Below are 25,578 nucleotides of genomic sequence, written 5' to 3' on the forward strand. Positions count from 1 at the left end.
ATGACATGGATGGAGGGAAGAGAGTCAAGCACTGGGGACAAGGCCATGACATGGATGGAGGGAAGACAGTCAAGCACTGGGGACAAGGCCATGACATGGATAGTGGGAAGACAGTCAAGCACTGGGAACCAGGCCATGACATGGATGGAGGGAAGACAGTCAAGCACTGGGAACCAGGCCATAACATGGATGGAGGGAAGACAGTCAAGCACTGGGAACCAGGACATGACATGGATGGAGGGAAGACAGTCAAACACTGGAAACCAGGCCATGACATGGATGGTGGGAAGACAGTCAAGCACTGGGGACCAGGCCATGACATGGATGGAGAAAAGACAGTCAAACACTGGGGACCAGGCCATGACATGGATGGTGGGAAGACAGTCAAGCACTGGGGACCAGGCCATGACATGGATGGTGGGAAGACAGTCAAGCACAGGGGACAAGGCCATGACATGGATTGTGGGAAGACAGTCAAGCACTGGGGACAACGCCATGACATGAATGGTGGGAAGACAGTCAAGCACTGGGGACAAGGCCATGATATGGATGGTGGGAAGAGAGTCAAGCACTGGGGACAAGGCCATGATATGGATGGTGGGAAGAGAGTCAAGCACTGGGGACAAGGCCATGATATGGATGGTGAGAAAACAGTAAAGCACAGGGGATAAGGCCATGATATGGATAGTGGGAAGACGTCAAGCACTGGGGACAAGGCCATGATATGGATGGTGGGAAGACAGTCAAGCACCGGTGACAAGGCCATGACATGGATGGTGGGAAGACGGTCAAGAACTGGGGACAAGGCAAAGATATGGATGGTGGGAAAAAAGTCAAGCACAGGTGACAAAGCCATGATATGGATGGTGGGAAGACAGTCAAGCTCAGGGGACCAGGCCATGACATGGATGGTGGGAAGACAGTCAACCACTGGGGACCAGGCCATGACATGGATGGTGGGAATACAGTCAAGCACTGGGAACCAGGCCATGACATGGATGTAGGGAAGACAGTCAAGCACTAGGAACCAGGCCACGACATGGATGGAGGGAAGACAGTCAAGCACTGGGAACCAGGCCATGACATGGATGGAGGGAAGACAGTCAAGCACTGGAAACCAGGCCATGACATGGATGGAGGGAAGACAGTCAAGCGCTGGGAACCAGGCCATGACATGGATGGAGGGAAGACAGTCAAGCACTGGGAACCAGGCTATGACATGGATGGCGGGAAGAGAGTCAAGCACTAGGGACAAGGCTAAGACATGGGTGGAGGGAAGACAGTCAAGCACTGGGGACAAGGCCATTACATGGATGGTGGGAAGACAGTCAAGCACTGGGGACCAGGCCATGACATGGATGGTGGGAAGACAGTCAAGCACTGGGGACAGGGCTATGACATGGATGGAGGGAAGACATTCAAGCACTAGGGACCAGGCCATGACATAGATGGTGGGAAGACAGTCAAGCACTGGGGACAAGGCCATGATATGGACGGTGGGAAGACCGTCAAGCACTGGGGACAAGATCATGATATGGATGGTGGGAAAACAGTCAAGCACAGGGGACAAGGCCATGATATGGATGGTGGGAAGACAGTCAAGCACTGGGGACCAGGCCAAGATATGGATGGTGGGAAAACAGTCAAGCACAAGGGACCAGGCCATGACATTGATGGTGGGAAGACAGTCAAGCACTGGGGACCAGGCCATGAGATGTACGGTGGGAAGACAGTCAAGCACTGGGGACAAGATCATGATATGGATGGTGGGAAAACAGTCAAGCACAGGGGACAAGGCCATGATATGGATGGTGGGAAGACAGTCAAGCACTGGGGACCAGGCCATGACATGAATGGTGGGAAGACAGTCAAGCACTGGGGACAAGGCCATGATATGGATGGTGGGAAGACAGTCAAGCACTGGGGACAAGGCCATGATATGGATGGTGGGAAGACAGCCAAGCACCGGGGACAAGGCCATGACATGGATGGTGGGAAGAGAGTCAAGCACTGGGGACAAGGCCATTATATGGATGGTGGAAAGACAGTCAAGCACTGGGGACAAGGCCATGATATGGATGGTGGGAAGAGAGTCAAGCACTGGGGACAAGGCCATGATATGGATGGTGGGAAGAGAGTCAAGCACTGGGGACAAGGCCATGATATGGATGGTGGGAAAACAGTAAAGCACAGGGGATAAGGCCATGATATGGATAGTGGGAAGACGTCAAGCACTGGGGACAAGGCCATGATATGGATGGTGGGAAGACAGTCAAGCACCGGTGACAAGGCCATGACATGGATGGTGGGAAGACGGTCAAGAACTGGGGACAAGGCAAAGATATGGATGGTGGGAAAAAAGTCAAGCACAGGTGACAAAGCCATGATATGGATGGTGGGAAGACAGTCAAGCTCAGGGGACCAGGCCATGACATGGATGGTGGGAAGACAGTCAACCACTGGGGACCATGCCATGACATGGATGGTGGGAATACAGTCAAGCACTGGGAACCAGGCCATGACATGGATGTAGGGAAGACAGTCAAGCACTAGGAACCAGGCCACGACATGGATGGAGGGAAGACAGTCAAGCACTGGGAACCAGGCCATGACATGGATGGAGGGAAGACAGTCAAGCACTGGAAACCAGGCCATGACATGGATGGAGGGAAGACAGTCAAGCGCTGGGAACCAGGCCATGACATGGATGGAGGGAAGACAGTCAAGCACTGGGAACCAGGCTATGACATGGATGGCGGGAAGAGAGTCAAGCACTAGGGACAAGGCTAAGACATGGGTGGAGGGAAGACAGTCAAGCACTGGGGACAAGGCCATGACATGGATGGTGGGAAGACATTCAAGCACTGGGGACCAGGCCATGACATGGATGGTGGGAAGACAGTCAAGCACTGGGGACAGGGCTATGACATGGATGGAGGGAAGACATTCAAGCACTAGGGACCAGGCCATGACATAGATGGTGGGAAGACAGTCAAGCACTGGGGACAAGGCCATGATATGGACGGTGGGAAGACCGTCAAGCACTGGGGACAAGATCATGATATGGATGGTGGGAAAACAGTCAAGCACAGGGGACAAGGCCATGATATGGATGGTGGGAAGACAGTCAAGCACTGGGGACAAGGCCAAGATATGGATGGTGGGAAAGCAGTCAAGCACAGGGGACAAGGCTATGACATGGATGGAGGGAAGACAGTCAAGCACTGGGGACCAGGCCATGACATGAATGGTGGGAAGACAGTCAAGCACTGGGGACAAGGCCATGATATGGATGGTGGGAAGACAGTCAAGCACTGGGGACAAGGCCATGATATGGATGGTGGGAAGACAGCCAAGCACCGGGGACAAGGCCATGACATGGATGGTGGGAAGACAGTCAAGCACTGGGGACAAGGCCAAGATATGGATGGTGGGAAAGCAGTCAAGCACCTGGGACAAGGCCATGACATGGATGGTGGGAAGACAGTCAAGCACTGGGGACATGGCCAAGATATGGATGGTGGGAAAGCAGTCAAGCACAGGTGACAAAGCCATGATATGGATGGTGGGAAGACAGTCAAGCACTGGGGACAAGGCCATGATATGGATGTTGGGAAGACAGTCAAGCACTGGGGACAAGGCCATGATATGGATGGTGGGAAGACAGCCAAGCACCGGGGACAAGGCCATGACATGGATGGTGGGAAGACAGTCAAGCACTGGGGACAAGGCCTAGATATGGATGGTGGGAAAGCAGTCAAGCACTGGGGACAAGGCTATGACATGGATGGAGGGAAGACAGACAAGCACTAGGGACCAGGCCATGACATGGATGGTGGGAAGACAGTCAAGCACTGGGGACAAGGCCATGGCATGGATGGTGGGAAGACAGTCAAGCACTGGGGACAAGATCATGATATGGATGGTGGGAAGACCGTCAAGCACTGGGGACAAGATCATGATATGGATGGTGGGAAGACAGCCAAGCACCTGGGACAAGGCCATGACATGGATGGTGGGAAGACAGTCAAGCACTGGGGACATGGCCAAGATATGGATGGTGGGAAAGCAGTCAAGCACAGGTGACAAAGCCATGATATGGATGGTGGGAAGACAGTCAAGCACTGGGGACCAGGCCATGACATGGATGGTGGGAAGACAGTCAAGCACTGGGGACAAGGCCATGATATGGATGGTGGGAAGACAGTCAAGCACTGGGGACAAGGCCATGATATGGATGGTGGGAAGAGAGTCAAGCACTGGGGACAAGGCCATGATATGGATGGTGGGAAAACAGTAAAGCACAGGGGATAAGGACATGATATGGATAGTGGGAAGACGTCAAGCACTGGGGACAAGGCCATGACATGGATGGTGGGAAGACAGTCAAGCACTGGGGACAAGGCCATGACATGGATGGTGGGAAGACAGTCAAGCACTGGGGACAAGGCCATGATATGGATGGTGGGAAGACAGTCAAGCACTGGGGACAAGGCCATGATATGGATGGTGGGAAGAGAGTCAAGCACTGGGGACAAGGCCATTATATGGATGGTGGAAAGACAGTCAAGCACTGGGGACAAGGCCATGATATGGATGGTGGGAAGAGAGTCAAGCACTGGGGACAAGGCCATGATATGGATGGTGGGAAAACAGTAAAGAACAGGGGATAAGGCCATGATATGGATAGTGGGAAGACGTCAAGCACTGGGGACAAGGCCATGACATGGATGGTGGGAAGACAGTCAAGCACTGGGGACAAGGCCATGATAGGCATGGTGGGAAGACAGTCAAGCACTGGGGACAAGGCCATGACATGGATGGTGGGAAGACAGTCAAGCACTGGGGACAAGGCCATGATAGGCATGGTGGGAAGACAGTCAAGCACTGGGGACAAGGCCATGATATGGATGGTGGGAAGACAGTCAAGCATAGGGAATAAGGCCATCATATGGATGGTGGGAAAGCAGTCAAGCACTGGGGACAAGGCCATGATATGGATGGTGGGAAGAGAGTCAAGCACAGGGGACAAGGCCATGATATGGATAGTGGGAAGACAGTCAAGCACTAGGGACAAGGCCATGATATGGATGGTGGGAAGACAGTCAAGCACTGGGGACAAGGCCATGATATGGATGGTGGGAAGGCAGTCAAGCACTGGGGATAAGGCCATGATATGGACGGCGGGAAGACAGTCAAGCACTGGGGACAAGGCCATGATATGGATGGTGGGAAGACAGTCAAGCACTGGGGACCAGGCCATGACATGAATGGTGGGAAGACAGTCAAGCACTGGGGACAAGGCCATGATATGGATGGTGGGAAGACAGTCAAGCACTGGGGACAAGGCCATGATATGGATGGTGGGAAGACAGCCAAGCACCGGGGACAAGGCCATGACATGGATGGTGGGAAGAGAGTCAAGCACTGGGGACAAGGCCATTATATGGATGGTGGAAAGACAGTCAAGCACTGGGGACAAGGCCATGATATGGATGGTGGGAAGAGAGTCAAGCACTGGGGACAAGGCCATGATATGGATGGTGGGAAGAGAGTCAAGCACTGGGGACAAGGCCATGATATGGATGGTGGGAAAACAGTAAAGCACAGGGGATAAGGCCATGATATGGATAGTGGGAAGACGTCAAGCACTGGGGACAAGGCCATGATATGGATGGTGGGAAGACAGTCAAGCACCGGTGACAAGGCCATGACATGGATGGTGGGAAGACGGTCAAGAACTGGGGACAAGGCAAAGATATGGATGGTGGGAAAAAAGTCAAGCACAGGTGACAAAGCCATGATATGGATGGTGGGAAGACAGTCAAGCTCAGGGGACCAGGCCATGACATGGATGGTGGGAAGACAGTCAAGCACTGGGGACCAGGCCATGACATGGATGGTGGGAATACAGTCAAGCACTGGGAACTAGGCCATGACATGGATGTAGGGAAGACAGTCAAGCACTAGGAACCAGGCCATGACATGGATGGAGGGAAGACAGTCAAGCACTGGAAACCAGGCCATGACATGGATGGAGGGAAGACAGTCAAGCACTGGAAACCAGGCCATGACATGGATGGAGGGAAGACAGTCAAGCGCTGGGAACCAGGCCATGACATGGATGGAGGGAAGACAGTCAAGCACTGGGAACCAGGCTATGACATGGATGGCGGGAAGAGAGTCAAGCACTAGGGACAAGGCTAAGACATGGGTGGAGGGAAGACAGTCAAGCACTGGGGACAAGGCCATGACATGGATGGTGGGAAGACAGTCAAGCACTGGGGACAGGGCTATGACATGGATGGAGGGAAGACATTCAAGCACTAGGGACCAGGCCATGACATAGATGGTGGGAAGACAGTCAAGCACTGGGGACAAGGCCATGATATGGACGGTGGGAAGACCGTCAAGCACTGGGGACAAGATCATGATATGGATGGTGGGAAAACAGTCAAGCACAGGGGACAAGGCCATGATATGGATGGTGGGAAGACAGTCAAGCACTGGGGACAAGGCCAAGATATGGATGGTGGGAAAGCAGTCAAGCACAGGGGACAAGGCTATGACATGGATGGAGGGAAGACAGTCAAGCACTGGGGACCAGGCCATGACATGAATGGTGGGAAGACAGTCAAGCACTGGGGACAAGGCCATGATATGGATGGTGGGAAGACAGTCAAGCACTGGGGACAAGGCCATGATATGGATGGTGGGAAGACAGCCAAGCACCGGGGACAAGGCCATGACATGGATGGTGGGAAGACAGTCAAGCACTGGGGACAAGGCCAAGATATGGATGGTGGGAAAGGAGTCAAGCACCTGGGACAAGGCCATGACATGGATGGTGGGAAGACAGTCAAGCACTGGGGACATGGCCAAGATATGGATGGTGGGAAAGCAGTCAAGCACAGGTGACAAAGCCATGATATGGATGGTGGGAAGACAGTCAAGCACTGGGGACAAGGCCATGATATGGATGTTGGGAAGACAGTCAAGCACTGGGGACAAGGCCATGATATGGATGGTGGGAAGACAGCCAAGCACCGGGGACAAGGCCATGACATGGATGGTGGGAAGACAGTCAAGCACTGGGGACAAGGCCAAGATATGGATGGTGGGAAAGCAGTCAAGCACAGGGGACAAGGCTATGACATGGATGGAGGGAAGACAGACAAGCACTAGGGACCAGGCCATGACATGGATGGTGGGAAGACAGTCAAGCACTGGGGACAAGGCCATGGCATGGATGGTGGGAAGACAGTCAAGCACTGGGGACAAGATCATGATATGGATGGTGGGAAGACCGTCAAGCACTGGGGACAAGATCATGATATGGATGGTGGGAAGACAGCCAAGCACCTGGGACAAGGCCATGACATGGATGGTGGGAAGACAGTCAAGCACTGGGGACATGGCCAAGATATGGATGGTGGGAAAGCAGTCAAGCACAGGTGACAAAGCCATGATATGGATGGTGGGAAGACAGTCAAGCACTGGGGACCAGGCCATGACATGGATGGTGGGAAGACAGTCAAGCACTGGGGACAAGGCCATGATATGGATGGTGGGAAGACAGTCAAGCACTGGGGACAAGGCCATGATATGGATGGTGGGAAGAGAGTCAAGCACTGGGGACAAGGCCATGATATGGATGGTGGGAAAACAGTAAAGCACAGGGGATAAGGCCATGATATGGATAGTGGGAAGACGTCAAGCACTGGGGACCAGGCCATGACATGGATGGAGAAAAGACAGTCAAACACTGGGGACCAGGCCATGACATGGATGGTGGGAAGACAGTCAATCACTGGGGACAAGGCCATGATATGGATGGTGGGAAGACAGTCAAGCACTGGGGACAAGGCCATGATATGGATGGTGGGAAGAGAGTCAAGCACTGGGGACAAGGCCATTATATGGATGGTGGAAAGACAGTCAAGCACTGGGGACAAGGCCATGATATGGATGGTGGGAAGAGAGTCAAGCACTGGGGACAAGGCCATGATATGGATGGTGGGAAAACAGTAAAGAACAGGGGATAAGGCCATGATATGGATAGTGGGAAGACGTCAAGCACTGGGGACAAGGCCATGACATGGATGGTGGGAAGACAGTCAAGCACTGGGGACAAGGCCATGATATGGACGGCAGGAAGACAGTCAAGCACTGGGGACAAGGCCATGATAGGCATGGTGGGAAGACAGTCAAGCACTGGGGACAAGGCCATGATATGGATGGTGGGAAGACAGTCAAGCATAGGGAATAAGGCCATCATATGGATGGTGGGAAAGCAGTCAAGCACTGGGGACAAGGCCATGATATGGATGGTGGGAAGAGAGTCAAGCACAGGGGACAAGGCCATGATATGGATAGTGGGAAGACAGTCAAGCACTAGGGACAAGGCCATGATATGGATGGTGGGAAGACAGTCAAGCACTGGGGACAAGGCCATGATATGGATGGTGGGAAGGCAGTCAAGCACTGGGGATAAGGCCATGATATGGACGGCGGGAAGACAGTCAAGCACTGGGGACAAGGCCATGATATGGATGGTGGGAAGACAGTCAAGCACTGGGGACAAGGCTATGGCACGCATGAAGGGAAGACAATCAAGCACTGGGGACCAGGCCATGACATGGATGGTGGGAAGACAGTCAAGCACTGGGGACCATGCCATGACATGGATGGTGGGAAGACAGTCAAGCACTGGGGACAAGGCCATGATATGGATGGTGGGAAGGCAGTCAAGCACTGGGGATAAGGCCATGATATGGACGGCGGGAAGACAGTCAAGCACTGGGGACAAGGCCATGATATGGATGGTGGGAAGACAGTCAAGCACAGGGAACAAGGCCATGATATGAATTGTGGGAACACAGTCAAGCAATGGGGACAAGCCCATGATAAGGATGGTGGGAAAACAGTCAAGCACTGAGGACAAGGCCATGATATGGATGGTGGGAAGACAGTCAAGCACTGGGGACAAGGCCATGATATGGATGGTGGGAAGACAGTCAAGCACAAGGGACAAGGCCATGATATGGATGGTGGGAGGACAGTCAAGCACAGGGGACAAGGCCATGATATGGATGGTAGGAAGACAGTCAAGCACTGGGGACAAGGCCATGATATTGATGGAGGGAAGACAGTCACGCACTGGGGACAAGGCTATGACATGCATGAATGGAAGACAGTCAAGCACTGGGGACCATGCCATGACATGGATGGTGGGAAGACAGCCAAGCACTGGGGACAAGGCCATAATATGGATGGTGGGAAGGCAGTCAAGCTCTGGGTACAAGGCCATGATATGGATAGTGGGAAGACAGTCAAGCACTGGGGACAAGGCCATGATATGGATAGTGGGAAGACAGTCAAGCACTGGGGACAAGGCCATGATATGGATAGTGGGAAGACAGTCAAGCACTGGGGACAAGGCCATGATATGGATAGTGGGAAGACAGTCAAGCACAGGGATCAAGGCCATAATATGGATGGTGGGAAGACAGTCAAGCTCTGGGGACAAGGCCATAATATGGATGGTGGGAAGACAGTCAAGCACTGAGGACAAGGCCATGACATGGATGGTGGGAAGACAGTCAAGCTCTGGGGACAAGGCCATGATATGGATAGTGGGAAGACAGTCAAGCACTGGGGACAAGGCCATGATATGGATAGTGGGAAGACAGTCAAGCACTGGGGACAAGGCCATGATATGGATGGTGGGAAGACAGTCAAGCACTGAGGACAAGGCCATGACATGGATGGTGGGAAGACAGTCAAGCACTGGGGACAAGGCCATGATATGGATAGTGGGAAGACAGTCAAGCACTGGGGACAAGGCCATGATATGGATAGTGGGAAGACAGTCAAGCACTGGGGACAAGGCCATGATATGGATGGTGGGAAGACAGTCAAGCACTGAGGACAAGGCCATGACATGGATGGTGGGAAGACAGTCAAGCACTGGGGAGAAGGCCATGATATGGATGGTAGGAAGACAGTCAAGCACTGGGGACAAGGCCATGATATGGATGGAGGGAAGACAGTCTAGCACTGGGGACAAGGCTATGACATGCTTGGAGGGAAGACAGTCAAGCACTGGGGACCAGGCTATGACATGGATGGTGGGAAGACAGTCAAGCACTGGGGACAAGGCCATGATATGGATGGTGGGAAGACAGTCAAGCACTGGGGTCAAGGCCATGATATGGATGGTGAGAATGGTGGGAAGACAGTCAAGCACTGGGGACAAGGCCATGATATGGACGGTGGGAAGACAGTCAAACACTGGGGACAAGGCCATGATATGGATGGTGGGAGGACAGTCAAGCACAAGGGACAAGGCCATGATATGGATGGTGGGAAGACAGTCAAGCACAAGGGACAAGGCCATGATATGGATGGTGGGAAGACAGTCAAGCACAGGGGACAAGGCCATGATATGGATGGTAGGAAGACAGTCAAGCACTGGGGACAAGGCCATGATATGGATGGAGGGAAGACAGTCAAGCACTGGGGACAAAGCTATGACATGCATGAATGGAAGACAGTCAAGCACTGGGGACCATGCCATGACATGGATGGTGGGAAGACAGCCAAGCACTGGGGACAAGGCCATGACATGGATGGTGGGAAGATAGTCAAGCTCTGGGGACAAGGCCATGATGTGGATGGTGGGAAGACAGTCAAGCACAGGGAACAAGGCCATGATATGGATAGTGGGAAGACAGTCAAGCACTGGGGACAAGGCCATGATATGGAAGGTGGGAAGACAGTCAAGCACAGGGATCAAGGCCATGATATGGATGGTGGGAAGACAGTCAAGCACTGAGGACAAGGCCATGACATGGATGGTGGGAAGACAGTCAAGCACTGGGGAGAAGGCCATGATATGGATGGTAGAAAGACAGTCAAGCACTGGGGACAAGGCCATGATATGGATGGAGGGAAGACAGTCTAGCACTGGGGACCAGGCTATGACATGCTTGGAGGGAAGACAGTCAAGCACTGGGGACCAGGCTATGACATGGATGGTGGGAAGACAGTCAAGCACTGGGGACAAGGCCATGATATGGATGGTGGGAAGACAGTCAAGCACTGGGGTCAAGGCCATGATATGGATGGTGGGAATGGTGGGAAGACAGTCAAGCACTGGGGACAAGGCCATGATATGGATGGTGGGAAGACAGTCAAGCACTGGGGAAAAGGCCATGATATGGACGGTGGGAAGACAGTCAAACACTGGGGACAAGGCCATGATATGGATGGTGGGAGGACAGTCAAGCACTGGGGATAAGGCCATGATATGGACGGTGGGAAGACAGTCAAGCAGTGGGGACAAGGCCATGAAATGGATGGTGGGAAGACAGTCAAGCACAGGGAACAAAGCCATGATATGGATGGTGGGAAAGCAGTCAAGCACTTGGGACAAGGCCATGATATGGACGGTAGGAAGACAGTCAAACACTGGGGACAAGGCCATGACATGGATGGTGGGAAGACATTCAAGCACAGGGAATAAGGCCATAATATGGATGGTGGGAAGACAGTCAAGCACTGGGGACAAGGCCATGATATGGACGGTAGGAAGACAGTCAAGCACTGGGGACAAGGCCATGACATGGATGGTGGGAAGACATTCAAGCACAGGGAATAAGGCCATGACATGGATGGTGGGAAGACAGTCAAGCACAGGGAATAAGGCCATGACATGGATGGTGGGAAGACAGTCAAGCACAGGGAATAAGGCCATGATGTGGTTGGTGGGAAGACAGTCAAGCACTAAGGATGTCTTAGTAAGTTCTTCACTACGCTTGATGTCTTAGTAAGTTCTTCACTACCCTTGATGTCTTGGTAAGTTCTTCATTGCCCTTGATGTCTTAGCAAGTTTTTCACTACCCTTCATGTCTTAGTAAGTTCTTCACTACCCTTGATGTCTTAGCAAGTTCTTCATTACCCTTGATGTCTTAGTAAGTTCTTCACTACCCTTGATGTTTAGTAAGTTCTTCACTACCCTTGATTTCTTAGCAAGTTCTTCACTACCCTTGATGTCTTAGTAAGTTCTTCACTACCCTTCATGTCTTAGTAAGTTCTTCACTACCCTTGATGTCTTAGCAAGTTCTCCACTACCCTTGATGTCTTAGTAATGTCTTCACTACCCTTTATGTCTCAGTTTTGCCTTCACTACCCTTGATGTCTTGGTAATGTCTTCACTACTCTTGATGTCTTAGTAATGTCTTCACTACCCTTGATGTCTTAGCAAGTTCTTCACTACTCTTGATGCCTTAGCAATTTCTTCACTACCCTTGATGTTTTAGTAAGCTCTTCACTACCCTTGATGTCTTAGCAAGTTCTTCACTGCCCTTGATGTCTTAGTAATGTCTTCACTACCCTTGATGCCTTAGCAAGTTCGTCACTACTCTTGATGTCTTAGTATGTTCTTCACTACCCTTGATGTCTTAGCAAGTTCTTCACTTCCCTTGATGTCCTAGCAATTTCTTCACTACCCTTGATGTCTTAGTAAGTTATTCACTACTCTTGATGTCTTAGCAAGTTCTTCACTACCCTTGATGTCTTAGTAATGACTTCACTACCCTTGATGTCCCAGTTTTGCCTTCACTACCCTTGATGCCCCAGTTTTGCCTTCACTACCCTTGATGTCTTAGTAATGTCTTCACTACTATTGATGTCTTAGTAAATTCTTCACTACCCTTGATGTCTTAATAATGTCTTCACTACCCTTGATGTCTTAGTAAGTTCTTCACTACCCTTGATGTCTTAGTAATTTCTTCGCTACCCTTGATGTTTTAGTAAGTTCTTCACTACCCTTGATGCCTTAATAATGTCTTCGCTACCCTTGATGTCTTAGTAATCTCTTAACTGCCCTTAATGTCTTAGTAAGTTCTTCACTACCCTTGTCTCTGTCAGTATGTCTCTGTCAGTATGTCTCTGTCAGTATGTCTCTGTCAGTATGTCTCTGTCAGTATGTCTCTGTCAGTATGTCTCTGTCAGTATGTCTCTGTCAGTATGTCTCTGTCAGTATGTCTCTGTCAGTATGTCTCTGTCAGTATGTCTCTGTCAGTATGTCTCTGTCAGTATGTCTCTGTCAGTATGCCTCTGTCAGTATGTCTCTGTCAGTATGTCTCTGTCAGTATGTCTCTGTCAGTATGTCTCTGTCAGTATGTCTCTGTCAGTATGTCTCTGTCAGTATGTCTCTGTCAGTATGTCTCTGTCAGTATGTCTCTGTCAGTATGTCTCTGTCAGTATGTCTCTGTCAGTATGTCTCTGTCAGTATGTCTCTGTCAGTATGTCTCTGTCAGTATGTCTCTGTCAGTATGTCTCTGTCAGTATGTCTCTGTCAGTATGTCTCTGTCAGTATGTCTCTGTCAGTATGTCTCTGTCAGTATGTCTCTGTCAGTATGTCTCTGTCAGTATGTCTCTGTCAGTATGTCTCTGTCAGTATGTCTCTGTCAGTATGTCTCTGTCAGTATGTCTCTGTCAGTATGTCTCTGTCAGTATGTCTCTGTCAGTATGTCTCTGTCAGTATGTCTCTGTCAGTATGTCTCTGTCAGTATGTCTCTGTCAGTATGTCTCTGTCAGTATGTCTCTGTCAGTATGTCTCTGTCAGTATGTCTCTGTCAGTATGTCTCTGTCAGTATGTCTCTGTCAGTATGTATGCCTCTGTCAGTATGTCTCTGTCAGTATGTCTCTGTCAGTATGTCTCTGTCAGTATGTCAGTATGTCTCTGTCAGTATGTCTCTGTCAGTATGTCTCTGTCAGTATGTCTCTGTCAGTATGTCAGTATGTCTCTGTCAGTATGTCTCTCTGTCAGTATGTCTCTGTCAGTATGTCTCTGTCAGTATGCCTCTGTCAGTATGCCTCTGTCAGTATGTCCTCTGTCAGTATGTCTCTGTCAGTATGTCTCTCTGTCAGTATGTATGCCTCCTCTGTCAGTCAGTATGCCTCTGCCTCTGTCAGTATGTCTCTGTCAGTATGTCTCTGTCAGTATGTCTCTGTCAGTATGTCTCTGTCAGTATGTCTCTGTCAGTATGTCTCTGTCAGTATGTCTCTGTCAGTATGCCTGTCAGTATGTGTCTGTCAGTATGTCTCTGTCAGTATGCCTCTGTCAGTATGTCTCTGTCAGTATGTCTCTGTCAGTATGTCTCTGTCAGTATGCCTCTGTCAGTATGTCTCTGTCAGTATGTCTCTGTCAGTATGCCTCTGTCAGTATGTCTCTGTCAGTATGTCTCTGTCAGTATGCCTCTGTCAGTATGTCTCTGTCAGTATGTCTCTGTCAGTATGTCTCTGTCAGTATGTCTCTGTCAGTATGTCTCTGTCAGTATGCCTCTGTCAGTATGTCTCTGTCAGTATGTCTCTGTCAGTATGTCTCTGTCAGTATGCCTCTGTCAGTATGCCTCTGTCAGTATGCCTCTGTCAGTATGCCTCTGTCAGTATGCCTCTGTCAGTGTGCCTCTGTCAGTATGCCTCTGTCAGTATGCCTCTGTCAGTATGCCTCTGTCAGTATGCCTCTGTCAGTATGCCTCTGTCAGTATGCCTCTGTCAGTATGCCTCTGTCAGTATGCCTCTGTCAGTGTGCCTCTGTCAGTATGCCTCTGTCAGTATGCCTCTGTCAGTATGCCTCTGTCAGTATGTCTCTGTCAGTATGCCTCTGTCAGTATGCCTCTGTCAGTGTGCCTCTGTCAGTATGTCTCTGTCAGTATGTCTCTGCTCTGTCTGTCAGTATGCCTCTGTCAGTATGCCTCTGTCAGTCTGCCTCTGTCAGTCTGCCTCTGTCAGTATGTCTCTGCCTCTGTCAGTATGTCAGTATGTCTCTGTCAGTATGCCTCTGTCAGTATGCCTCTGTCAGTATGCCTCTGTCAGTGTCTCTGCCTCTGTCAGTATGCCTCTGTCAGTATGCCTCTGTCAGTATGCCTCTGTCAGTATGTCTCTGTCAGTATGCCTCTGTCAGTATGCCTCTGTCAGTGTGCCTCTGTCAGTATGTCTCTGTCAGTATGTCTCTGTCAGTATGCCTCTGTCAGTGTGCCTCTGTCAGTATGTCTCTGTCAGTATGTCTCTGTCAGTATGTCTCTGTCAGTATGTCTCTGTCAGTATGTCTCTGTCAGTATGTCTCTGTCAGTATGTCTCTGTCAGTATGTCTCTGTCAGTATGTCTCTGTCAGTATGTCTCTGTCAGTATGTCTCTGTCAGTATGTCTCTGTCAGTATGTCTCTGTCAGTATGTCTCTGTCAGTATGTCTCTGTCAGTATGTCTCTGTCAGTATGTCTCTGTCAGTATGTCTCTGTCAGTATGTCTCTGTCAGTATGTCTCTGTCAGTATGTCTCTGTCAGTATGTCTCTGTCAGTATGTCTCTGTCAGTATGTCTCTGTCAGTATGTCTCTGTCAGTATGTCTCTGTCAGTATGTCTCTGTCAGTATGTCTCTGTCAGTATGTCTCTGTCAGTATGTCTCTGTCAGTATGCCTCTGTCAGTATGTCTCTGTCAGTATGTCTCTGTCAGTATGTCTCTGTCAGTATGTCTCTGTCAGTATGTCTCTGTCAGTATGTCTCTGTCAGTATGTCTCTGTCAGTATGTCTCTGTCAGTATGTCTCTGTCAGTATGTCTCTGTCAGTATGTCTCTGTCAGTATGTCTCTGTCAGTATGTCTCTGTCAGTATGTCTCTGTCAGTATGTCTCTGTCAGTATGTCTCTGTCAGTATGTCTCTGTCAGTATGTCTCTGTCAGTATGTCTCTGTCAGTATGTCTCTGTCAGTATGTCTCTGGCTTGGATGGAAGTATTATCATGATTTTTTCTAGAGTTTTCCAGTAAACCCAACACTAATGTATTGCAGGTTAAGTTAAAAATATATGCACGGGAAAGTGGGGCCCCTGGAAAGTGGGGCCCCATAATGTAAATTTTTTTATCACGGGATAACTTTAACATGTTATCTGTTTTACAACGTCAGTCAGTCATATTAACAATACTTTGTGTTCCTCGTTGATCTGATCAACACAACATTAAACGAGTATCCAGTTTGACATATAAATTATTTTAGTGTTTCTTGTAATTCATCTTTTTCCCGGGATTTGTTATTGTTCAGCTTTTCCAGGTTTTCAGTGTAGGCGTTGTGTAGATTTTATTGACCTTTAGTGAGTCGGTTTCATTTCTTGCAGAGAAGTTAGTGTTACCTGGGTGTATTGGTTTCATTTCTTGCAGAGAAGTTACAGTGTTACCTGGGTATATTGGTTTCATTTCTTGCAGAGAAGTTACAATGTTACCTGGGTGTATTGGTTTCATTTCTTGCAGAGAAGTTACAATGTTACCTGGGTATACTGGTTTCATTTCTTGCAGAGAAGTTACAATGTTACCTGGGTGTATTGGTTTCATTTCCTGCAGAGAAGTTACAGTGTTACCTGGGTGTATTGGTTTCATTTCTTGCAGAGAAGTTGCAGTGTTACCCGGTGTATTGGTTTCATTTACGGATACAAAGACCGAGCTAAAATTTACTTTGAGAATAGAGTTTGTCTCTGTATGAATGTTTCCATTTTAGCAACAGTCAATACGACCAGAGATGTGGTAAGATGGGGAGGAAGAAGGATGGGGAAGGATGGAAATACTGGAAAAGGATGGGAGGGTGGAGGAGAGGAGGGGAAGAAAGGCAAGTGGCACAACCACTTTATTACCAACACAGTTTCCAATCCTTTTCTTGCTTTTGACGTATCTTAAAAAATCTGTACGATTCATTGTTGTTGCAATACTTAATCATTCTCTTTGTGTAGGAGGTTGACAGTCCTCCGGTTATCCTGATAATTTACATTCCTCTATGGTACTAATAAACAGTACTGTACGTGGAATATTATCGTTCTCAATATTTAAGATTATACTTTAGAATGTCTTCCACCTTGCTCCTATATTTGTCATATCTAATAATTCAGCCGTGTTTACATCATTAATGTTACCAGGTAATTTTCTGCTCTGTAGTTCGGGATTATTGGAGTTTTAATATGAGTATCAAAGTTGACATTCATCTTGAAATGTATAATATGCCAGCTACTGGTAAGTGATTCACCATGTATGATTTATGAGTCTGTCGTAGTGAAGACAACATGTATAGAGTGTCCTTACATGTTGTAGAAGCTTATATTTATATATATATATATATATATATATATATATATATATATATATATATATATATATATATATATATATATATATATATATATATATATATATATATATATATGCAATAAGATCACAGTAAACAGGTGATTTTAAAATATGCAAAACAACCACTCTGAAAGAATAGAGAAATTCCAAGCGCTTTCGTGACTACTCACATTATCAAGGAACTATGAAAGTGAAGCATCCAAGGAAGCTATATAAGGGGTCGGCCAGCACCTCACTATCAGATCCCACAACGGTTAAACACGTGACGCGCGGCGAGCCAACTTGGATAGGTCCTTTGCACAACTCAGCCCCAAGCTATTCTACCCAAGAAAATTTAAAAATTATTTGTCCAGTGTATTATTAAATTCTTCCCAAATTCTATTAATCATAAATGGATCTAATTTATATAAACCAAAGGAAATATTCATATTATTGTCAAAACTGCTTTTTATGAAACAAGATTCAATTATATTCCTGTCGACCATGGACTTGCTTGATACTACTTTCTCAACTTTTTGAAAATCAATTGGATGGTTAAAATCTCTTACATGAATAAATAGAGCATTGGAATCTTGTCCAGTTCTAATGCTATATTTATGTTGTTTTAATCTTAGTTCGAGATTTTTACCAGTTTGACCGTAATAAACTTTATCGCAAATTTTACAAGGAATCTTATAGACACATCCATCAGCATTTTGGGGGGAATTCTTTATCAAAAGTTTTTTTACTGTATCAAGATTTTTGAATACAACTTTAATATTAAAAGTCTTAAGAAGAGAAGGCATATCAAACAAGTTTTCATGGTAAGGAAGAACCAACATATTTTTAGTTGAATAAAGCTGGTTGCCCCTTTTTGGATTATAAAAAGTGTTTCTAGCAACTTTAAAAGATTTATCAATTACATTTCTTGGGTATTTTAAATCATTACCTATTTCATAAATTTTGGATATTTCCTCATCTATGAACTCAGGACTACAAATTCGTAAAGCTCTCAAAAACATTGATGAGAAAACAGACAGTTTGACTCTATCTTGATGCGAGGAATAATAGTGGACATAGGAACAGTTATTTGTAGGTTTTCTGTAAATTTTAAATTTGAATTCATTAATACCCTTAATAATTAAAACATCTAGAAAAGGCAATGAGTTATTTTCTTCAAACTCAACAGTAAAGTTTATAGAATGGGCTAAGCTATTTAATTTTCCAAGAAAATGGTGTATATCTACATTTTTGGGCATAAGACACAAAATATCATCAACATATCTGAACCATTTAGCTCTATTAGGGAGGATTGTGTTAAGCAACCTTGTTTCAAAAAATTCCATGTATAGGTTACTAAGAACAGGTGAAAGAGGATTTCCCATTGCCATACCAAACTTCTGAGTGTAAAACTTATCATTAAATACAAATTTTGCATCAACAATGCAAAGTTTAATAAGTTTAATGATAGTAGGAACTGGCAATGGTAAATCATAATTAACGAGTTCTTCAGATAAGAAACTTAATAAATCATCAACAGGAACTTTCGTAAACAAGGAAGTAACATCAAAACTAACCATGTTAAAATCATTTAAGTCAGTCAAGGAGCTTAATTTATCAACCAATTCTATGTTGTTTTTAACATTAAAGTTAGAAATTTTGCCAACAATAGGGCTCAAAATATCAACAAGCCATTTGGATAATTTATATGAAACTGACCCTATGGAGCTAATAATTGGTCTGACTGGATTCCCTGGTTTGTGTGTTTTTATTAGTCCATACATGTAAGGTAAAGATGGAAGTAAATTGTTTGACTAATTCATCTTTGCCTTTCAGTAGAAGTTTTATAGTTTTATTGAAATTGCTGTTAACGGTTTCTAGGGGATTTTTCCTAAGTTTAGAATAGGTTTCAGTATCATCTAAGAGATTATTCATTTTTTCTTGGTAATCATTTTCTTTCATAATTACTATTGCATTTATTTTGTCTGCTTTAGTAAGGCGCAAATTTTTATTGTTATATAAAAACACACACACCAGGGAATCCAGTCAGACCAATTATTAGCTCCATAGGGTCAGTTTCATATAAATTATCCAAATGGCTTGTTGATATTTTGAGCCCTATTGTTGGCAAAATTTCTAACTTTAATGTTAAAAACAACATAGAATTGGTTGATAAATTAAACTCCTTGACTGACTTAAATGATTTTAACATGGTTAGTTTTGATGTTACTTCCTTGTTTACGAAAGTTCCTGTTGATGATTTATTAAGTTTCTTATCTGAAGAACTCGTTAACTATGATTTACCATTGCCAGTTCCTACTATCATTAAACTTATTAAACTTTGCATTGTTGATGCAAAATTTGTATTTAATGATAAGTTTTACACTCAGAAGTTTGGTATGGCAATGGGAAATCCTCTTTCACCTGTTCTTAGTAACCTATACATGGAATTTTTTGAAACAAGGTTGCTTAACACAATCCTCCCTAATAGAGCTAAATGGTTCAGATATGTTGATGATATTTTGTGTCTTATGCCCAAAAATGTAGATATACACCATTTTCTTGGAAAATTAAATAGCTTAGCCCATTCTATAAACTTTATTGTTGAGTTTGAAGAAAATAACTCATTGCCTTTTCTAGATGTTTTAATTATTAAGGGTATTAATGAATTCAAATTTAAAATTTACAGAAAACCTACAAATAACTGTTCCTATGTCCACTATTATTCCTCGCATCAAGATAGAGTCAAACTGTCTGTTTTCTCATCAATGTTTTTGAGAGCTTTACGAATTTGTAGTCCTGAGTTCATAGATGAGGAAATATCCAAAATTTATGAAATAGGTAATGATTTAAAATACCCAAGAAATGTAATTGATAAATCTTTTAAAGTTGCTAGAAACACTTTTTATAATCCAAAAAGGGGCAACCAGCCTTATTCAACTAAAAATATGTTGGTTCTTCCTTACCATGAAAACTTGGTTGATATGCCTTCTCTTCTTAAGAATTTTAATATTAAAGTTGCATTCAAAAATCATGATACAGTAAAAAAACTTTTGATAAAGAATTCCCCCCAAAATGCTGATGGATGTGTCTATAAGATTCCTTGTAAAATTTGCGATAAAGTTTATTACGGTCAAACTGGTAAAAATCTCGAACTAAGATTAAAACAACATAAATATAGCATTAGAACTGGACAAGATTCCAATGCTCTATTTATTCATGTAAGAGATTTTAACCATCCAATTGATTTTCAAAAAGTTGAGAAAGTAGTATCAAGCAAGTCCATGGTCGACAGGAATATAATTGAATCTTGTTTCATAAAAAGCAGTTTTGACAATAATATGAATATTTCCTTTGGTTTATATAAATTAGATCCATTTATAATTAATAGAATTTGGGAAGAATTTAATAATACACTGGACAAATAATTTTTAAATTTTCTTGGGTAGAATAGTTTGGGGGTGAGTTGTGCAAAGGACCTATCCAAGTTGGCTCGCCGCGCATCACGTGTTTAACCGTTGTGGGATCTGATAGTGAGGTGCTGGCCGGACCCCTTATATAGCTTCCTTGGATGCTTCACTTTCATAGTTCCTTGATAATGTGAGTAGTCGCGAAAGCGCTTGGAATTTCTCTATTCTTTCAGAGTGGTTGTTTTGCATATATATATATATATATATATATATATATATATATATATATATATATATATATATATATATATATATATATATATATATATATATATATATACATATATATATATATATATATATATATATATATTTATTTATCAGTAAATTCTGTATCGTTCACCCAACTGTTAAAGATAGGTGAGCCATTTGTATCTAGTTACCCAAAAATAATCTTTCAACTCACCTGGACTTGATCCATTTAAGGATGTTGTCAGAGGAAGTAGTCTTGTCTGCATGATAGTAGTGATGGTACAGTTTCAGGATTCTGCACTTATGGTGGACGAGGCCCTCCAGCAGTTCCTGCAGACGAGGCTGGTCTGCAGGGTCATCAGTCAAATTAATAACGATCTTGGATGGCCTGTGGTGTGGCAGGAGAGCTGCGTACTTCCCCACACTTCTATCTTCAATTGTTATATTTTTTCCAATATTCATTAATCGAGATATGGCCTGAGAGGTAACTTGAGTAGTCTTGGTGCGTCCAATGAGATCAAGCCACATTTCTTTGTGTTTTACCCCAGACTCACGTAGTATATCAACAATTTCCAGTGAGATATCATCAGGAAAATGACCAAACAGATATATCAGCCCAGCCACATGCCTCAGCATATTCTCGTGTTTGACCATGTTTACTTTGGCTGTTCCTGCAGTTTGTTCCAACACTCCACGTATACTGGCAGGTGTGATCACTGTAGCTGAGGCTGATGTGGAATCACATGATTGAGCAGACACAGAAGACTGTTGCTGATCCTTGAGCGTCGTTACAATATGCAAGGCGCTGTAGTACTCTTGGATTCCCTTGTGGGGAGCTGAGTACTGCTCCTTAACACCTCGCCAGGTCCAAATGGGATTAGGACTGAGAAATGTGGAAAATACCTCATCAGAAGGTAACTCCAGAGTGTTACAAACAGAGTGTAATTGATATACTGTATCTTCATTAAGGGTCAATTGATCATGTGAGAGACACACGAGTTGTGTCATATATATCATTTTCAAAATTTCTTTGATCCTGTACTGCAAGTCACTTTCACTCATGGCCTTGATCTTTGGATACTTAATCACTAATCGCTCCATTAACTTCTTTCGACACATGTGATGAATTTCATGGTAGAGTTCAGTTTCAGTGACTGTCATGTTCAACTTGTCAGGTGTGTTGTCAAGGATATAAATGAGAAATGTTAAGTTCATTGGAAGTGTTAAGTGTTTGTGAATACTTGATACCGTCATCACGTCCTTTACTAGCATGTCAGTGCATCGATTGTTATTCGTCTGTTTGTTTATCTCCTGGTGAGTTCGACGTACAAACTCAGGAATTTGTTGTTTAGCTATTCCTAGTATTTCAGCGTTTGTTACGTCATATTCTGCAGGTATCGTAAAGCTGAACATTTCAACTTTTTCTGGTCTTGAAGTGCACAGAATAGTTGAGTGAGGAGAATTTTGAAATTCGTGTAATAGGCTTTCAACAAGATTTTCTGAGATTTCATTAACTTCATCTAGACCGTCTATTATTATCAGAATCTTACAAAGCTTCGTTATTCTCGGCAGAAAGCTCCTAAATTTTTTAGATACCTCTGGCATCTGTTGGTCCAGAAGGTCCTGGTAAGACTTGATGGATGAGTCTCTGCACTGTACCCATAGTAAAAGTTCGTATTTGTCTAAGTCTTTTAAATTACCTTGACCACCATTTATCCATTCATCAATCACAAACTTCACTAAAGTTGTCTTGCCACTCCCTGCCAGACCTTCAAGCACAAGTATTTTAGGTCGTGCTGGAGGCTCTGCTGTGTTCCCGACAACTTGCAGAAGCTCTCTATAGTCTACATAATTTTCTGTTCCTCTGTATTTTCCTAGTTTGACTTTGATATCAACAAATATTTTATTTACTTTAAGGCTGAAATCCTTGGCCATAAATAACACTGGGTTTACATAACAAAATTTTTGGAAAACGTCCTTCAACATTTTATTATTTTCCCCTATCACAAGCTCTTTTATTTCATCACGACAATGTGTCTCTAAATCTTCCATTCCTATAGTTTTTTTCATGATGTTGTCCAGATTATCAATCACCTGTTTGATTTCATTATCCACTTCAGTTTGGTCTCGCTCATACCGCTCTCCAGAACTCTTAACACAGTTAACTAACATCTCTCGAAGGTTATCTGTCTTTTCAAAAACCTGTTTATCGGTAATTGTAAGTTGATCATGAGAAGCATCATTTCTCATTTTCTTTATAGCAGTGATGTAGTATTCCAGTTCTGTGCTTTCAGTGGTCCATTTTGGGTCATTGAGAGCTGCGACTTTCTCACAGGCAACTCTAATGCTCACATAGAGTAGTGACAGATCAAATTCTGATCCATCTGGACTTTTCTTGATCATCTTGTCCTGTGTTCTATTAAACCTTCTATTCTTTTTAGATAAAGTGAAGTAGTTGAGTGATGATCCAGGATTCAAGTTTTCTAAGTAATCATCGAGACTCACATTGGCAGGTTTACCCGGGGTTCCCCAGACGAATGTATTATACATAACTTGTCGACCACAGACATTAACAGCCATAATGAATCTCAGTCCATTAAGTACTTCCTTAGATACGATATCCATAGTGCCTCAAGTATCTTGCGATATATTCTGTTGATAGAGCGCGTGACGCTCTTCTTTATTATATGCCCTTCTTCCTCTCTCTTCTCATCTGAAAAAACAAACATAACTTAGTAATATTACCAGTGACAACCTAACTTAGTAATATTACCAGTGACAACCTAACTTAGTAATATTACCAGTGACAACCTAACTTAGTAATATTACCAGTGACAACCTAACTTAGTAATATTACCAGTGACAACCTAACTTAGTAATATTACCAGTGACAACCTAACTTAGTAATATTACCAGTGACAACCTAACTTAGTAATATTACCAGTGACAACCTAACTTAGTAATATTACCAGTGACAACCTAACTTAGTAATATTACCAGTGACAACCTAACTTAGTAATATTACCAGTGACAACCTAACTTAGTAATATTACCAGTGACAACCTAACTTAGTAATATTACCAGTGACAACCTAACTTAGTAATATTACCAGTGACAACCTAACTTAGTAATATTACCAGTGACAACCTAACTTAGTAATATTACCAGTGACAACCTAACTTAGTAATATTACCAGTGACAACCTAACTTAGTAATATTACCAGTGACAACCTAACTTAGTAATATTACCAGTGACAACCTAACTTAGTAATATTACCAGTGACAACCTAACTTAGTAATATTACCAGTGACAACCTAACTTAGTAATATTACCAGTGACAACCTAACTTAGTAATATTACCAGTGACAACCTAACTTAGTAATATTACCAGTGACAACCTAACTTAGTAATATTACCAGTGACAACCTAACTTAGTAATATTACCAGTGACAACCTAACTTAGTAATATTACCAGTGACAACCTAACTTAGTAATATTACCAGTGACAACCTAACTTAGTAATATTACCAGTGACAACCTAACTTAGTAATATTACCAGTGACAACCTAACTTAGTAATATTACCAGTGACAACCTAACTTAGTAATATTACCAGTGACAACCTAACTTAGTAATATTACCAGTGACAACCTAACTTAGTAATATTACCAGTGACAACCTAACTTAGTAATATTACCAGTGACAACCTAACTTAGTAATATTACCAGTGACAACCTAACTTAGTAATATTACCAGTGACAACCTAACTTAGTAATATTACCAGTGACAACCTAACTTAGTAATATTACCAGTGACAACCTAACTTAGTAATATTACCAGTGACAACCTAACTTAGTAATATTACCAGTGACAACCTAACTTAGTAATATTACCAGTGACAACCTAACTTAGTAATATTACCAGTGACAACCTAACTTAGTAATATTACCAGTGACAACCTAACTTAGAGACATATAAGTGACAGGGTGAACAACTTAAAAAATTTCAATTTATGAATTAATATAACTCATAAATAACTTTTATGCCCGGCGGCCCAGTGGCTAGAGCTCTCGCTTCACACACGGAGGAAACATTTCGACACGTTTCCTTACACCTGTTGTCCTGTTCACCTAGCAGCAAATAGGTACCTGGGTGTTAGTCGACTGGTGTGGGTGGCATCCTAGGGGACAAGATTAAGGACCACAATGGAAATAAGTTAGACAGTCCTCGATGACGCACTGACTTTGTTGGGTTATCCTGGGTGGCTAACCCTCCGGGGTTAAAAATCCGAACGAAAATCTTATCTCCCTTATTTTATTTTAAACTTAAGCATTAAAATTTTAACTTATAAAAAGTTTCATGTATTGTAATAAGTGAAATATTATTAGATATATTAGAAATATTATTATAAAAAATATGCTACTCGATAAGAATAAAAAACAAAAGTTTATTCAAAATTCACTAAATATTTAAGTGCACTTTACAGAATATACTTCAAACCAGTCCAAAAATACATGTTAATTTTAAAACTTCAATGGAAGTGCGCTCCAAAATTTAATTTTTATTCCACTATATGAGTCTGTACTGTGTGCCAAAATTTGGACCATTTCATGCATATTTAAAGGTTGTGCAGAACTTCATCTTTGGTTTCTGTGTATCGCAGATGACAGCTTCACTACCGAGTACATGAGGTGCATCAGAATGCTCGTTAGGAGGGTGTCCCCTCCAGTTTTTCTCAACTGTCTGGCTCCTGACGCGTAGTGACAT

At 44.2% G+C, this 25,578-nt stretch overlaps 1 protein-coding gene across 4 annotated transcripts in view; it reads right to left on the reverse strand.

Moving 5' to 3' along the window:
- LOC128686094 (uncharacterized) overlaps positions 1–25,578 on the reverse strand; it is a 233,378-nt gene that overhangs the window by 193,912 nt on the left and 13,888 nt on the right. For all 4 annotated transcript variants that reach the window (XM_070098496.1, XM_070098492.1, XM_070098495.1 and 1 more), the window contains exon 2: positions 21,026–23,524. In XM_070098496.1, the coding sequence (XP_069954597.1) occupies positions 21,026–23,436 (2,411 nt within the window). In that variant the 5' untranslated portion in view covers positions 23,437–23,524. The remainder of the gene's footprint in view (positions 1–21,025; positions 23,525–25,578) is intronic.

This window comes from Cherax quadricarinatus, chromosome 62 (genome assembly GCF_038502225.1).
Source record: "Cherax quadricarinatus isolate ZL_2023a chromosome 62, ASM3850222v1, whole genome shotgun sequence".
Classification (NCBI taxonomy): domain Eukaryota; kingdom Metazoa; phylum Arthropoda; class Malacostraca; order Decapoda; family Parastacidae; genus Cherax; species Cherax quadricarinatus.